The 15,317-nt window shown below is 38.0% G+C and overlaps 1 protein-coding gene across 8 annotated transcripts in view; it reads right to left on the bottom strand.

Moving 5' to 3' along the window:
• The window catches only part of STAU2 (staufen double-stranded RNA binding protein 2), a 170,003-nt gene that overhangs the window by 33,245 nt on the left and 121,441 nt on the right, over positions 1-15,317 (bottom strand). Inside the window, exon 14 of one of the 8 annotated variants that reach the window (XM_068186617.1) lies at positions 9,366-9,527. The exons of the other annotated variants lie outside the window; for them this stretch is intronic. Within the exon in view, the coding sequence (XP_068042718.1) occupies positions 9,381-9,527 (147 nt within the window). The 3' untranslated portion in view covers positions 9,366-9,380. Of the gene's footprint in view, positions 1-9,365; positions 9,528-15,317 lie in introns of those variants that run through there. 8 annotated transcript variants of the gene reach the window in all.

The following is a 15,317-nucleotide window of genomic DNA, read 5'->3' as shown; positions in this document are numbered from 1 at the left end:
CTGAATAAAGGTTTAGCAATAAAATGACCAACCCAGTTAGCAGCTTACAGCACTGCAAGTGGACTTGAAGCCAAGTGCTTCTTCACTGGTGAAATGTTTTCTCACAAACAAAGTCTGTCAAGCCAGTTTTCCTTTTGATTCTTTTAACTGAAGGTTTGGGGACAAACTACTGCCATTTTAAAGGAGGTGAAACTGTGACTTCTGTGTTATGGAATCCAGCCCTTCAAAGTTCAGACAGAAATTCCAGGTTGTTTTGTTATCCAGTATTGCTTATTCACCTGTTACCAGCCCCACAATGTTTCCATTCAACAGAGAAAAATTTGCTTGATTCCTACCTCTCAACAAACAGAAATTAACTGACTTGCTTGCAACCATGCATGAAGACATTAGACCCAGCTGCTGTACATCTATAGCAGGCCTTGAGTTAAGATTAAAGCAGTGAACAGTGCCAAGTAAATTGACCTAACCAGCAGTTTTCTCTGGAAAGAATACTGAACAGCACTGTAATATACCTCCTCTAATTTTCTTGTGTCAGCACAAAAGATAACACTAGGTATTTGCTTCACATCATTTACAAGGAAAAAAGCTTGCATGGGAAAGTGCAGCAAGGAGCTGAAGTAGTAAGGGGAAAAGGCTGGTGAAATGCAGGTTTGTGGGAAGGAATCTGGGACAGAAATAGGGAAGGGCATTAAAGCCTTCCCTTTGGCATTCGCTTTCTCCAGAGCTGCCCCGCGCTGCAATGCTCAGGCTTAAAGAGAACTGCCTGCACAAAGCAACTGGGGACAGGTTCCTGCTTCACTTGAGCAACCTCACCCTGGCGAGAGCTTGTACGAGGCGCAGGTTCCACGCTGTTTCCCCCTGCAGGCACAGCCCCGGCAGCAGAAAGCCCCCGGGTCTCACCCTGAGCCTGGCTTTCCACGCGGTCCCTGCAGCTGTCATGGCACTGCCGGCAGGGATTACTAATTCTGGCAGTGTGGGACTGCAGCGCTGACACCTGCCTACCCAGCCCCAGACCTGCAGCTTCCTTCACAGGCCCTCCTGCAGACATCACATTGGAACAGCTGTCAATCACCCGTGCCCCAGGACAGACCCGTGCAGCTGACCTGCAAGTGAAATATTTCCCCCTACTAATCCCTGAGAGCCACCAAGGGCTCCCTTTAACAACTTAAGATGTCACTATGTCAAACAAAAATGGTACTAATTTCTGGTTATGAAGTGAAAGTTAAGTTTTGGCTCCTAGTAATTACTTATATCAAAGGAGAAGGAGACTGAATTGGTGACCTCTTCTTTGCTCCTGGTTTTCTTTGAGCCCACTGATGCTTGGGACAGCAACAGCCATAGGAATCACAGCTTCCTAGGGCCTGGCAGCTCCACTGTCTAGCAAGCGTGTTGTGGTACTGAGCTTGAAGTTATGCCCTAGTGAACAAAGAGCAGCAAGAAAGCTGAGCAGTGACCAGCCAAAGGGACCGGGGATCAAAGGATACTCCATCTCCTGGCTTTGGTGGGGTGATAAAAGGACAAGAAAATACATCTGCTAAATTTGGTCTGGAGATGGTATCATCGGTGGGGACTTCTTAACCTACACTGAAGGCAGAAACCCAAACCAAGACATGAGCTTGGAAGTGTGTTAATGTTTAGCTATTCATAGCCCAGCTGATCTGGCAAGCCGTGTACTTGTTCCCTCTGCCAATAAGATTATAAGGATCTAGATACTTGGGGTTACATATGAGAGAGAAATCTTAATGAATTCAATATGGCACCTTCATGTTGCTTATTTTATATGGCTACTCAAATACTTATATTTTTAAAATATAAATGTATTCCTTCTGTGGAGACACAAAAATATGGTTATTGGCCCTCTATTGAAAAACAGCTTATGTGGCAATTTTTAGCTAGATTTGGTTTAAAAATGAACTATGCACACATAAAAAATATCTATTTTTCTAACAAGAGACTTTCAAAGAGCCTTTTGAAAATTAGCTATGCATTGGGGTCAAACATTTCACAAAAATAACTTGAAAACAATACACTGGCATTTTTTCTTGGATTACTCTCAAACGGAGGCTTCTGGCTAAAATAGTATGCAGCACTTGCATGATATGGACAATTGCCTTGGGACTGAGAAATCAATTCTGCAAAGCACTAAAAATGCTGAAGATCAGCACTTTGTGGGATACCACCAATTCTTTCTGGGACTAGTTAGTTGCTGAGACACTCAAACTGACTTAGTGCTACTGATATATTTCAAATGTTAAACATAATCTGTAAGTCTTAATACTACTTTAGCAAATGGTTTTTCCTTCAAGCATCTACAGATAAATCCTTTAAAGTCTCTTCTGCAAAAGACCAATGTTTGTGTGTATATACTTAAGGAAAGCTGTGGATTAACTCTGTAGATCAAGGTATATGCAACATTCAAAAGTGTGTGTTACTGGAAATGGTTAAATATATTGCTTGGGGATGAATGAATTACTTTTTTAGAGAAAACACTTATGAAAAAATAACCAGGTAGATATTTGTGGCTTAAGAAGATCTAATGGCAAAGAGAGGATCTATTTTTTAAAGCATATATGGGCTACAGTAATTTTACAGTGTCTTGGATTGTTCAACTATTCAGAAAAATTTAACCATCAGTTTTTCCTATTCAGCTGCAACACTTCTGAAACAAGCTAATACTTACAGATTAAAGTGGTGTTCTAAATAAGTAACTGGAGTGCAAAAATTATATGATGAAGATTTAGAGAAGGATTAACATAAGTAGCTGTGTCAGTGCTGGTTGACTTTCAAATACCTACCCATACCTTGATTTTTCAGAAAATATTTGCTTGGCTCATTTCTCTGATGATTTTTTCTACAGTGAAGCATCTCTAATCACAAGTCACTTGAAAATTTATTCTTTCTTCCCACCAATGCTACACTTTTTACACTTCTAACTATCAGTAGTGAAAGAGTGGAGAGAGAGTTTCTAAAAGTGAATCTTGTCAGCAAATAAGTCATTAGTATGCCACCTAAATAGCTTCAGTCTTGGCATGCTAAATAGTCATGCTCTGATAAGATTTTGGCATGACCCTATAATTATTCTTGCAAAGAACACAAGTAATTAAATCATGAAGTACCGTTTTCTTCGTTTGGTATAGGAATTGGTATTGTTTCCAATCAAAGGCAATATACCTGTGTGCAGAACATGACTATTACCCTTACACTGTAAATAAGGCAACTCTCATAAAGAAATACAAAATAAATGACTAAAGCATATTAACTCTGCAAACATTACGTGTTCAGCTGTCATTCTCTCAAAATAGGAAATAATGCAATCTGCTCTAAAATGCCTATATAAAGGCTGAAGAAGTAAGCTGCTTTCCTTACAGAGTTTCTCAAACTCTCTTCTATAGCACAATTGGCTTTGTGTGTGTTTGGGGAAAAGGTGTCCAAAAGCTTTGTGAATTATTCAAGAAATCTAAAAGTATTACAGAGGACATGTCCCAGAACACTTTGTCCCTGGCTCAGGGCCTCTGCTCAGCAGCACACACTGAAGGAAAGCATAGTCTGAGGCCCTATAATTGATGCCTACTGGTGATTCTTTTCTTTGCACAGATCTTCAGCACCTGCTTGCTTTCTCCCCATAAGTGCCAGTGTGGATGCAGACATGCAATCGTCTCTGCACTCTTTCTATTTCACCATGCTTTCTTTTCATCCTGATCTCTCTGGATTAGGGGCTTAAGAATTCGGGCTTCAGGTCTCAAACTGTTTTAACCCTGCCTGTAAGTGAAATGCACACATAGAAAATAACGAGTGGAAGTGACCACTTACCTGATGGTCTGATACAGAATCACAGCATTGACAGGGTTTACCTAATCCAGCCATCATTCTACCACCACCATAATCACCCCTAAACCATATCCCCAAGTGCCACATCCAGATATCACTTGAACATTTCCAGAGATGATGACTCCACCACCTCCCTGGGCAGAATATTCCAATGCCTAACCACTGTTTCAGTAAAAATTTTTCCCTAATATCAAAACTAAACCTCCCCTGATGCAATTTAAGGTCCTTTCCTATCATCCTTTTATTTGAGACATAGCAAAAGATACCAACTCCAGCCTCACAACAACTTCTTTTCAACCTCCTTCATACTAAAGAACCCCCAGTTCTCTCAGCTGCTCCTCACAGGACTTGTGCTCCAGACCATTCACCAGCTTCACTGCCCTTCTCTGGACTTGCTCCATCACCTCAATGTCCTTTTTGAAATGAAAGGCCCCAAACTAAAGACAGCATTCAAGGTCTGGCCTCACCAGTGCTGAGTACAGGGGGACGATCACTGTCCTGGTCCTGCTGGCCACATTATTGCTGATACAGGCCAGGATGCCATTGGCCTGCTGGGCCACCTGGGCACATGCTGGCTCACATTCATCTGACTGTCAACCTGCACTCCCAAGTCCCTTCCTGCTGAGCAGCTCTCAAGTCACTCCTCCCCAAGCCTCTAGGGCTGCATGGGGTTGTATAAATGGTTATATACCATTGTATAAATTCTGGGGAGGGATGATGGTATAGAAACAGATATAAATGCTTAGTGTGACCACAGAGACAACTCCTGGCAGCTACTTTTGTAGCAACAAACTTATCCAAATTATGTGTCTGAGATAATCACCACTACCTGCTGCTATGCCATCTATCTGCTACCAATACAGCCACAGCCTGTGGAAAGGAACTAACAACCTCACACACAATTTTATTTATTTCATAGACCTCCAAGACATAGCCCATGAAGACTGAGAAGTGTGAAGACACTGGCTATGAGATTGCCTATGTAGCCTTAGAATGGTCCTTCGTGTACGTGTAGTATGGCACAATCTTTACATACATTCTCATTCCATCCCTGTCTAATGCCACACACAAGATGGGCATATTCAAGAGTCACTCTTTACCAAACATGTCCCATCAGAAACCCAAAGTTTCACAATAAATAAAATGGCAGATTGTAAGGATGACCTGGAAGGAAGAAGAACCCATGAAATAGAGCGCTGAGACAGTGTTTGTACTTCCAGGTTTGCTAGCACCATTCCAGCAAGATGCTGAGCATCCTCATCCCTCATTTCCCCATTCATAACATATGCAGAATAATATCAGCTTTCATGGTAAAGTATTCGAGATAGTTATACCAGTAAAAAAGGATATGCAATAGTCAGGTCTGTCTTTTGAGAGACAGGACACCTCACACACATCCTCCCTTCTCAGTGGAAAGACTGAAAAATCTCTACACCTTTCAGTTTAAAAAGAATCTAAACATTCCTAATCCTTGGATCACACCTGGAACTATTTATTACCAAGATCTGATCCTGTGATGGGATTAGTTCAGCCTCAGTGTTACAGTAACTCCACTGTGGTTTCACTCGTAACAGGGAATAAAAATACATACTTCTGGAGTTATGTTTCATATTAGATGGTGAGCATATTTGTATGAGCCCTCATTTTCCCATTCAGCTTCAGAGGATCCCATTACAGAGTTTTGTATGGTTATTTTCTACTTCTGCATTGGGTCAAGCTTTCCCCAGGGTACACTTCTAATTCATGGTCTTCTACATTATTATTACCCTTTTGACCTAAATGATTAGCCAAAGTTTGAGGCCCTGAGGGCTGTTTCTATTAGGAGGAGAAAATTATGAAGTCAAGCATCTTTTAGGCATATCTAGTTTAAAAAACACCTCCAAAATCACCCACCCCCAATTTTACTCCTGTTTCCTTCAATGCAGGAGATATACAACAACAACAACAACAACAAAAATCCTTGCCTTCCCGTCTTGAAGCCTTTGTAACCAGCACTGAGACATTTGTAGGACTGCCACAGTGATTATCTAATTCTTTCTTATTTTCACATTCTCTTCCTCCTTTGAGTCTTCTGGTATGCTCTTTCTCCTGCTTTTTTCTTTCTTTTGCTTTTGCCCTACTCTTCCAGACATATCCAATTTCCACTGAGATTATTTTAATATCCAGTCATACTCTTCTTCCACTTAATTCAAGTGTCTGAGCACCCTCACTTATGCTTTTGCTTCCAGAGATGAAATTTGCTAGAATTTAGGGTGGAGGCTGCTACTGTTTGAGCTGCTGCTAATATGAACTTACCTGTTCCTGAGAGGAAAGATGTAACATTCACCAAATTCCATGGTACTTTACAAGTTCACATTTCTGGAAAGCTGGGAGACCCTTCTGGTTTGCTTACATAGCCCACTCATCTGGCTTCAGAGTCTGCAGCCAAACCAACACTTCTGCTGGTTGTACCAGAGCAGTGAGTGATGGCAGCAGTCCTGTCCTCCCCCAGCCTCCTCTCCCTCACTGCTTGTAGGATAAACAGCTGTGATAGCTCAAAGGATAGCGTGGTAGAGGGTCAGGAATGAGAAGTCAGGAGTGGGGGAAAGGCAGGACGGTGCTTTTGGCACTGGTGTCAGCACACCTCGCTTACAGCATTCATCAAACCAGCCTCATCCATTGAAATCTCCCTGAGCTCTGAGCAAGCAGAAATGCTTGTAAAGTGGATGCCAGTAGCTGCCAGTTCTAATCTGAGAATGGTATGGAAAAGCAGCGAATTTTAAAATTATGGCAGTTATGTAGAGTAGCATAAGAGTCTCAATGCTTTCTACCTGTCATATTTAAATATCTATCCAAAATGAATTAAAGAACATAACAGAGAACATGCTCACGATGAGTTCCAACTAACACAAGGGGGTTTTGGTATTTCATAGCCCTAACAGCTGAAACCCTTCAAAATTGTAAGAATATAGGAACCTCCAAAAGACCAGTGTGAAAGATAAGTGCAATTTACAGGGACTTGCCCAACATTAACAATGGCATTAGTGGCACAGCACCCACATCCTCACCTCCTCACCCATCTGATCCCAGGGCTTTCTCACAATGGGAGTCCAACTATTATCTTGGGGAAAACTTTGTGTGAGTAAGCTCAAAAAATAGCTATAGAGAAGCACATCAGAGAATGCCCTGCTATTATTTCCTCTTGCAGACGCACATTTTCAAATAAAACTCCAGCATCAGTTCTTGAGGCAATGCACGCAGCATTTTCTAAACTGCCCAAACAGTTGTGCTATACCTATAACCCCAATCTAATAACACAAATATTAAAGCGGAAAAGGCTTGCATAAAATCTATATTACCACATTAATCTCAAAAGGACATTTGGCTAATATAAAATTCAGCATCATCTTCATTGATGGTTCAGGGAAATAAAGTTGTAATAAATTGCCTCAAGGCAAAGTACTAATGATTGAATGAGGCTATGCAATTAAGATGTAAGTTTTTTAATCACCTTTGAGGTTAAACATAGAAGAATTATGTGTAAAAGGGCAATTAAATGCCAGAACTTTCAATCTCAGGTCTCCTCATCAAAGATTCAGTTACCTAAATTGTTTTTCACTATTTCAGAGGAAGAGCTGGGGGTAACAATATTTCATGCCCCACAAGAGGAAGTAAAGAATACTCTTTCAAACAAAAGCATTACCAGGCTATCAAAATCTTAACAAAGGAAAATAAACGAATCAAGATTGATCTCTAGTGCTGTCAAGTTCCTGAATTCCTAAATGTTAACATTAAGTTATAAAAGGGAAAAGTAGTGGAAAACGTAGCCATTATTATCTTTGTACCACATCCTCAAGTAATATATATCTTAATGAAATGTGAGTTGCATGAGCAGTGCATTTGATATTTCTGTAACTTTTTATATAATTTCACATGCTCAGTTTAAAAATACTTTCCTTCTGAAATGGTTCAAGATTTATTTTTTAAGAGAAAAATGGATTCATTTATGCTCTGGTCCTGCAGATGCTTATATATCTGACTCACTTTGAGTAAAATTATTCAAATTTAAGTGTTTTCACGATTGTCAAGCCAATTTAAGCTTTCTTCAAGGGACACATGATAAATCCTAATACTTAGTGACTGAAAAATTAACCAGCTTCAATTTACTGGTATTTATGAAAGTTATAGGAACATGCTATGCATAGTATTGAAAATAATAACCTTTTCCTACATTTCCAAGGAATGTTAAGATGGAGCAATTTAATAACCTGACTTGTTTTGTGAGGTATTGTGCCCCTATCTCTAGCAGAAAAAAATGGGGGAAAAGAAAAGAGGTTTCTCACCCAAGATCAGTAATATTTCTATTACTGCACTGTAAGATTTAAACTACTATATTTTCATAATATAAACAAATAAAGACCACATGCAATTTTCCCTCAGGCAGAATGAAAAAAGGAGAAGAGAAAAGAAAAGAAAGAAGCACATTTGACAGATGCTAGTCACTTACTACATGATAAGCTGTTAGAAGGCGTATCTATTTCAAAATAACTAAATAAATTCAAAATTCACACCACTTTGTTGCAAGAACTCACTGTTTTTATTTTAGACTAGGAATGTGTTATTTTGCTCTAACTTAAAATAGCCATACACAATCCTCCTTTAAAAAATACCACACTGAAAAATGTTCCCTTAAGATACACATGACAAACCAACTCTCCTAATGATTGAAGTGAAACCAAAGTATCCCTAATTAAAAACTTACCTCCAAAGTGGACAGAAGAGTTTAGGAAGATGGGAGGAAAAGAAGTGAATTAAAATGTGGTGCTTTTTACCTTATGCAAAATGTGTGTCTTTGTCTTCTCTTCATTTACACCTCTAAGCCTGTAGCAACAGTCGCAGTTGTACTGTACAAGTTTCACTGTGCTTTGGTTGGAGTAATTATTGTTATTTACTACTGCCATTTTCATCAGGTAAAAAGCCAGTTCTCTGACTTTCAATAAACTTTCAAGTTTCTTCCCAGAGCTATTTACAACAGCCTTTCCAGTTTAACATTTCTGAGATATGTCGGCAGGTTTCCTGACACATGGAAAAGAGTGCGAATTACTGGAGTATTCAGCATCATAAAACACAGTCACTGATATAAAAGCTGAAAATGTGCATACCAGCTTTTTATTGTGCGTTTACAACCCAATTCAAGTTTATGAATAAAGTCTCATTAAAAGTTGAATTATTGCATGTTGGGTACGCTGGCATTGTAATAACACTAAACCAAAAACCAGAATCAATTGCATTTCTCTTGGCTCTATGCAATAGAGCTTCTCCCTGTACATCTGTAATTTTTAAAAATTCCTCCTGCTTCTACAACAACCTTCTGCTAATTTTGTTCAATTTTCTGCTCCACTAACTTAAAAGTCATTTCCTTAAGAAAACAGATGACAGACAACCTGAGTGACTGATTATATTGTGCCATCACTTTGTTTTTTCTCTGAGGCCTTAGTTTAAGAGGATGGATGTTAGTGTAAATGACAGAAAGGGGAGCTTCGCATAGGATTTCACTTCTGTTCAAAGACAAGCTAATGCAGCCTTGCTGAGGTGCAATCAACTTGACAAATGGATGCTGTGCAGCCCTGTGCCTCCCACTGAAACCCGAGAGTCTGATTTACACAATATTCCCCCTGTAAACGGAGGGAAGCCCAAATTCCAATCAGACTTAACGCTGCTCGGCTTTATAATGGGTTGATCTGATAATTCCTCCCATATAATGAAATCTGATAATAGTGGGAAAAAATACATCAGAGAGAATGGAATACATTAATGAACTTGTAAAAATACACTTAAGTCTTAACAGATTTAATAAACAGAGGAAGGATGGCTCAAACCGGGAGTCTTCATATGTGGTCAGCAGTTCTCAGGTTTTACAATGAAGCTGACTGAAAATACAGAGTTTCTATTTACAATTGACTACATTCACCACACCTTTTTTCAGATGGCCAGGAAATGAAAAAAAAAAAAAAAAAAAAGCATTTAAATATCAAAGTAAGCTTTGTAATATGTTTACATGTCTTGCCTTGTTCTGTTTCCCCTTCAAACTAAACTAATTCTATGATACAAGCTGTTTTCTCAGGGAAATGTGAGTCAGATAGAAATGTTTTCCTACAAGAAAAACAGCGTTTCATTTACTGACTGGAAAGAATAGGAAACATTTGCTTTTAGACATTTAAGATTTTTTTGAATTGAAAAACAAAGACAATTCCATTTCAAAACACTTTTCACACAAGTTCGACAGCTGGCACAAAAATTAACTGAATGTTTACATAGAAAAATGTGACAGAAATGTCTATTAAAATCAGTACTTTTTCTGTATCATCATAAACTCTCACTGTCATTGTTCTCTACAAATAAATATTTTGCCTTAGCAGCTACAATTGTGACCAGAAGCTGTTCTCACACATCTACAAGTTGAGTAGTGCAGGATTTTTAGGGTTTTATTTACTTTGCTGTTGTCACAAATAAAAGAAAAAAAGAAAAAAACTTATGCAAACATTTCATGCTGAAGTGAATGGATTTCAACAGCTGCTGATTTGGTGACATGGAGAACCCCAGTGGAGATGTCCTGCTGAATTAACGTCTTGGAAATGTTAAAAAGAAACTTCAAACAGCCCTTGTTTAGCAGGCGGTCGAGGCTCGCTCTCGGTGGGGATCATGTGAAGACTAGCAGAGCAGTCACTCAGTCATGAATCAGACTTGTCAATAGTTGCCTATTTTCTCAACAGGTGTCTCAATCACACGTCATAATCCTTCCCCCATAGGCTTCTGTTTAACAGAAATGGCTCTGGCACAGGATGCTGCTTTTCCTTATATGAGACATATATTGACTTCTTACTTAGCAGCTCCCTCCTCCAGCCTCTGCTGAGCTTTGTGCTTGGTATAAACATATCTCTCTGGCCTGTGTGAGCCAGCAGGGAAAGAACAGGGACTGTAACACAGGAGCGAGGAAGCTTTTAATCCTTTGTTATTGCTGCAGATAAGCACGGCAAACACCAAACCATCACTCGCTGCTCTGTCAGATAATTATGAAGTGCTGTTATGGTGTTATTTGTGAATCCCTGTGCAATAATGCACTTGGTACTCAGACAGAAAAAGGCATCACTGACATAAAATATGCTGACTAAAATTGTAGGGAAATGTTTCATAATAATTAAACAACAACCCAAAAAAAAGAGTTTAAATTAAAAACCCAGGAAGCCACTTTCAAGTAGGTATTTTTAAGGTAACTAACTTTCAATCATTACTTTTTACAGTAATTTTTGTAATTAAATTAATTTCCCTAAGTTTTGAAATCCTAATTTCTTTTATAGGACACATCCATTCAGGCAACTACAGAAGTAAATCAAGTCCATTGGGACCCAGATGTCAGAATCCAGAACAAATTCAAGTGTTCACAGAAAATTTTAAACTACAGTTTTTACCATATTAAAAAGTGTTTATATCTATGCTTACTCCTATGCTCTTTGAGTCACATCAGTATTAAGCAAAACAACCAAGAGATTTAAAGAAACTTTGGTTGGCTTTTCTATCAAAAAGCAACAAACCAGTAAATATCCTACAACTCATTGCACAGATCATAGAATTTCTAATGTATCACCAAATTACCCTGGGCTTCCTAGCCCTACCTTTGTTTTCCAATTTTACCTATTATATGTCTACAAAATGCTGGTGAGCTAAAGCAATTTTCTGTATTTCTAGGCCAGTCTCTTCCTGTATCAATGGAAGAAGTGTGCTTGCAAAATAATGTGGGCTGGTTAGTAGCAGCATGCTTCACTTTTATAGTAACAGTTCCTGTGGAAACTACAGCTTCTACATGACTTGAAAATTAAACATAAAAGAAGATTTACAAAAAAAATATCAGCTTTATGTAATGTTTTGAGATCATAAGCTTCCTTGTATCAGACTTTATTAAAATGTTCCATAAGGAAGGTAAACTCTCCAACTGTAAGACTGTATACAAGTTAATAATTTTGAAATATCTTTGAAATTCACGTCAAATGAAGTTAGACAGTAAAACTGGTGTAGTTTGATCATTCCAGCCATATGTCAAAATTCTTCCACATTGTTGGATAACATGAAAGTGCAGCACCAGCTTCTGTCACCCTCAATTTAAAAACTTTTGATATACTACCTCTGAGCATGGAGTTGTTTAAATACTATCTCTAACATCAGTAAACTGCATGTACCACCTGCACCATGACTTGAATTACTGAAACACAACACTACACAATTAAAGAGATCTTCTCAGATTTCAGCAGAAAAAATGTTGTACTGGAGAAATTTATATCAAAAGAAAATATTTAAAATACATTTCAAACGTGAAATATAATTTCATTCTGTATCCAATGTATACTTCATACTGGAAACACCACAGTGACAAGATATTTTAAGTATGTTGACAGAAACTTATAGTCTGGGCCTGGTCTTGAAAACGCTGTGTAAGTGAGTGATTTTACATACAAGTAACTCCTGTGAATTAATTTTACCTACTCACACAAGTGCTTTGTAATGACATAGAAATTTTTGAAATTTCTGTCAGAATGAATATAAAATATATACACTACTTCCTATGTAGACAGACAGCCTGTCAGTATATTTCTTTTTTTTTTTCTTTTTTTCTTTTTTTTCTTTTGCTCTGGGGCAATTTGGAAGAACTTTGTTCATAATCATAGTCATAATTTTATTATATTCAACACTGTATAAGTATTTTGACATAGGATTGGATTAATAAATTGGTTTCAACATCACTGCTCAAATGGATGCTGCTTCCTGCACATTTGTAGGAAAATTTGCATTTTGTAAGATGTCTTTTCTCTGTATTTTTTGACACTACATAAGGATATTATGCAAAGAGTACACCAGATGATTATTTAGAGAACACAAATACATTATCTGTAAATGCAACTTTTAATGACATTCACTTAGAAAACCTACTGGGCACTGATTGATTGATTCTGAATGGGAGCCCAGCCTCATACAAACCACATCCATCAAAAGCATCCTAATCATACCACCATGTAAACATTTTGAACTTTACTTTCAGTAATTAAGGAATGGAATTCATGAAATAATCAAATTTAGGGGAAATTTATTTTTCATTTATAAAGACCTACTTTCAACACAGATAATGCATTCTTGCTGTGTTCTCTGCTTTCTCCCAAGCAAAGAGTAAGAATTGATAAAAAGGGAGTAAACCCCTAAGACTGACATATAAGCATTGTAAAATGGAACTTTCAATGGGTAATCCACAATGATGCAAGTTCCTTCTCATTCAGATGCAGATCATTTATTCCAGAAAAAGACAACATTAAAAATTTGATATCAAAAGTGAGGCAAAGGCTACAGCAGCAAATGCTTAGGCACATGGCCAGAATCATATCAAGAAACAGGAAAGTGTTATTAGCAGTAGAGATAGCACTGATATACCAGAACTTGATCAAATTTAGCTCTAAGTTCTAAAATTTAAAAGGTATATTGAAAGACCAGATGTTTTCTGGAAAAAAAAAAAAGTAGGGCAAGGATGTAAAATCTTCCCTGTATTTGAAGACTAAGGAAGCTTAAGTTATTCTGCTTATGAGGCAAGGCAGGGGTAACCTGACAGTGGATCTGCAATACCTACAACAAGAGAGATTTGCTGGGAGACGTCATAAGAGTATCAAAGACAAAACCAAGGTCTTGTAAAAAGTAGAGGAAGATGAGATTGGAAAAAAGGTGCACAACTTTTCCCCAAAGTAAAGAGAAGTGATACTGAGATTTTTCTTTCTTCTGCCCAACAAGGAATGGAATGGAAACTTCAGATGCACATTCTGAAACACTGTCTTCAGTAAGATTCCAGAGCCAATGCACTACACCAGTTACTCACACTGCCCAATTCACAACCTGAAAAGACATTCTGAATTCTTAATATAACAGAAATCAAGGCATGGCACTTCGTTATACCACTTTTAGCTAGCAACTTGGCTTGTTTACTTCCTAATTTCTACTTGAAATGGAGAACATGACTGCAAATGCAGAAGTTCAAAACATAGAACATAGAATCTTCCTCCATCTGATAAAGACCATCCCCCTAAAAACTGCACTCATGATCAAACCATCAGTCAAATACCAGTCTTTGATTCTCTGGGCTGCTGCTCTCTCAGTTGTGAATGATTTGTGATCTGGAACAAGGTTTTAGAAGGGAGGTCTAGGAGGGAAGCAAGAGGCATTACTCAAAACAAGACACTGCTCTTCAGGATACTACCTAGCCACATATCTCTTCTCAGGACAAGGGGCATGAATTCCTGAGATTTCAACAATGAGCCTTTACTTTTCTATGCTTCTCATCACTTCTTTTCCTACAACAGTGAACAAAATTTTCCACTTCAGTCACTTTTGTCCAGCTGGAGGCAATGGGCACGCAAGTGCCAGCTACAATGTTTTGTAAAACAAAATACAAAGAGCAAAAGGGAGTTCAAAATACAAATTACTCATTCTACTATAACAATCATGAGACATCTGGAAACTGCATCTTTCACGCACCCTGGGCTTTAAAAAAATAACTATAGGAACATCAGTTCTTAACATGACTGTGCTCAGCAGAGATGTGCTGGTTTAGTCTCGAGCACTTAGAAAAGAACCCAGTCAAAACAAAGATGGGATCCTAACCCCAGACGATGTAGCTGCATTTAGTATTTACTCAGGTCAACCTCCACTCACACCAGTTGAACTTGCATTTTTGACTCTGTACCCTGAACAGACCAATCATGGGGTAACCTAATGGAACACCTCATATGTAGACCTACTTGAGTACAGAAATGTTTACAGGATCAGGACATTTAGATGGAATTTCTTAAAGAACTAGTGTTTTAAAAGCTGTGTGTGCTCTTTTTTATAATTACTGTAGCATAAAGTATCTCAAATCAGAAGTCCAGAAGTAGAGGGAGTATTTAAAAGGTAGACTTAATTTTTCTCACAAGGCCTTGATTTGTACTTTAGACTTTGTTTCACAGTCTGTATTATTTTAAAATCTCATTATTAACCTCTAACTTTATTTAAACAATTCAGATGAGTGCTACTACATTGTTACACATAGCACTGTCCTTAGGTTTGCTGAGGGAACACATCTTGCCTAAATAACTAAGCAAGTGATGATAACCTTTGAAACAATTTCTGGCAGGCTGTTACATCAGACTCTTTCATACCTTCTCATGCTTTCTTTCATTAAAGAAAATCTTTTGGGCAAATAATATATTATCTTTTTTATAATTGTATACATAACTTTAAAAAGCAACTTTTTGATTTAATCAAAAGTCTCTGGTACCTTTCAATCACTTCACTTTTTCGTCTAAAGTTGAAAGCTTATTGAAAAATAACAGTTTAATCCTTACCACTTTTCTCACTGTTATGATCTGAAACTAGATGTTCCTTAAGATTTTCCATAATTTTACCAAGTTCTATCCTTCCTGTTTTTTCAACTGGTTTCA

Source organism: Anomalospiza imberbis, chromosome 1, assembly GCF_031753505.1.
Source record: "Anomalospiza imberbis isolate Cuckoo-Finch-1a 21T00152 chromosome 1, ASM3175350v1, whole genome shotgun sequence".
Lineage (NCBI taxonomy): Eukaryota > Metazoa > Chordata > Aves > Passeriformes > Viduidae > Anomalospiza > Anomalospiza imberbis.
Note: the sequence above shows the minus strand (reverse complement) of the source record. Positions and strands in the feature narration are given on the sequence as shown.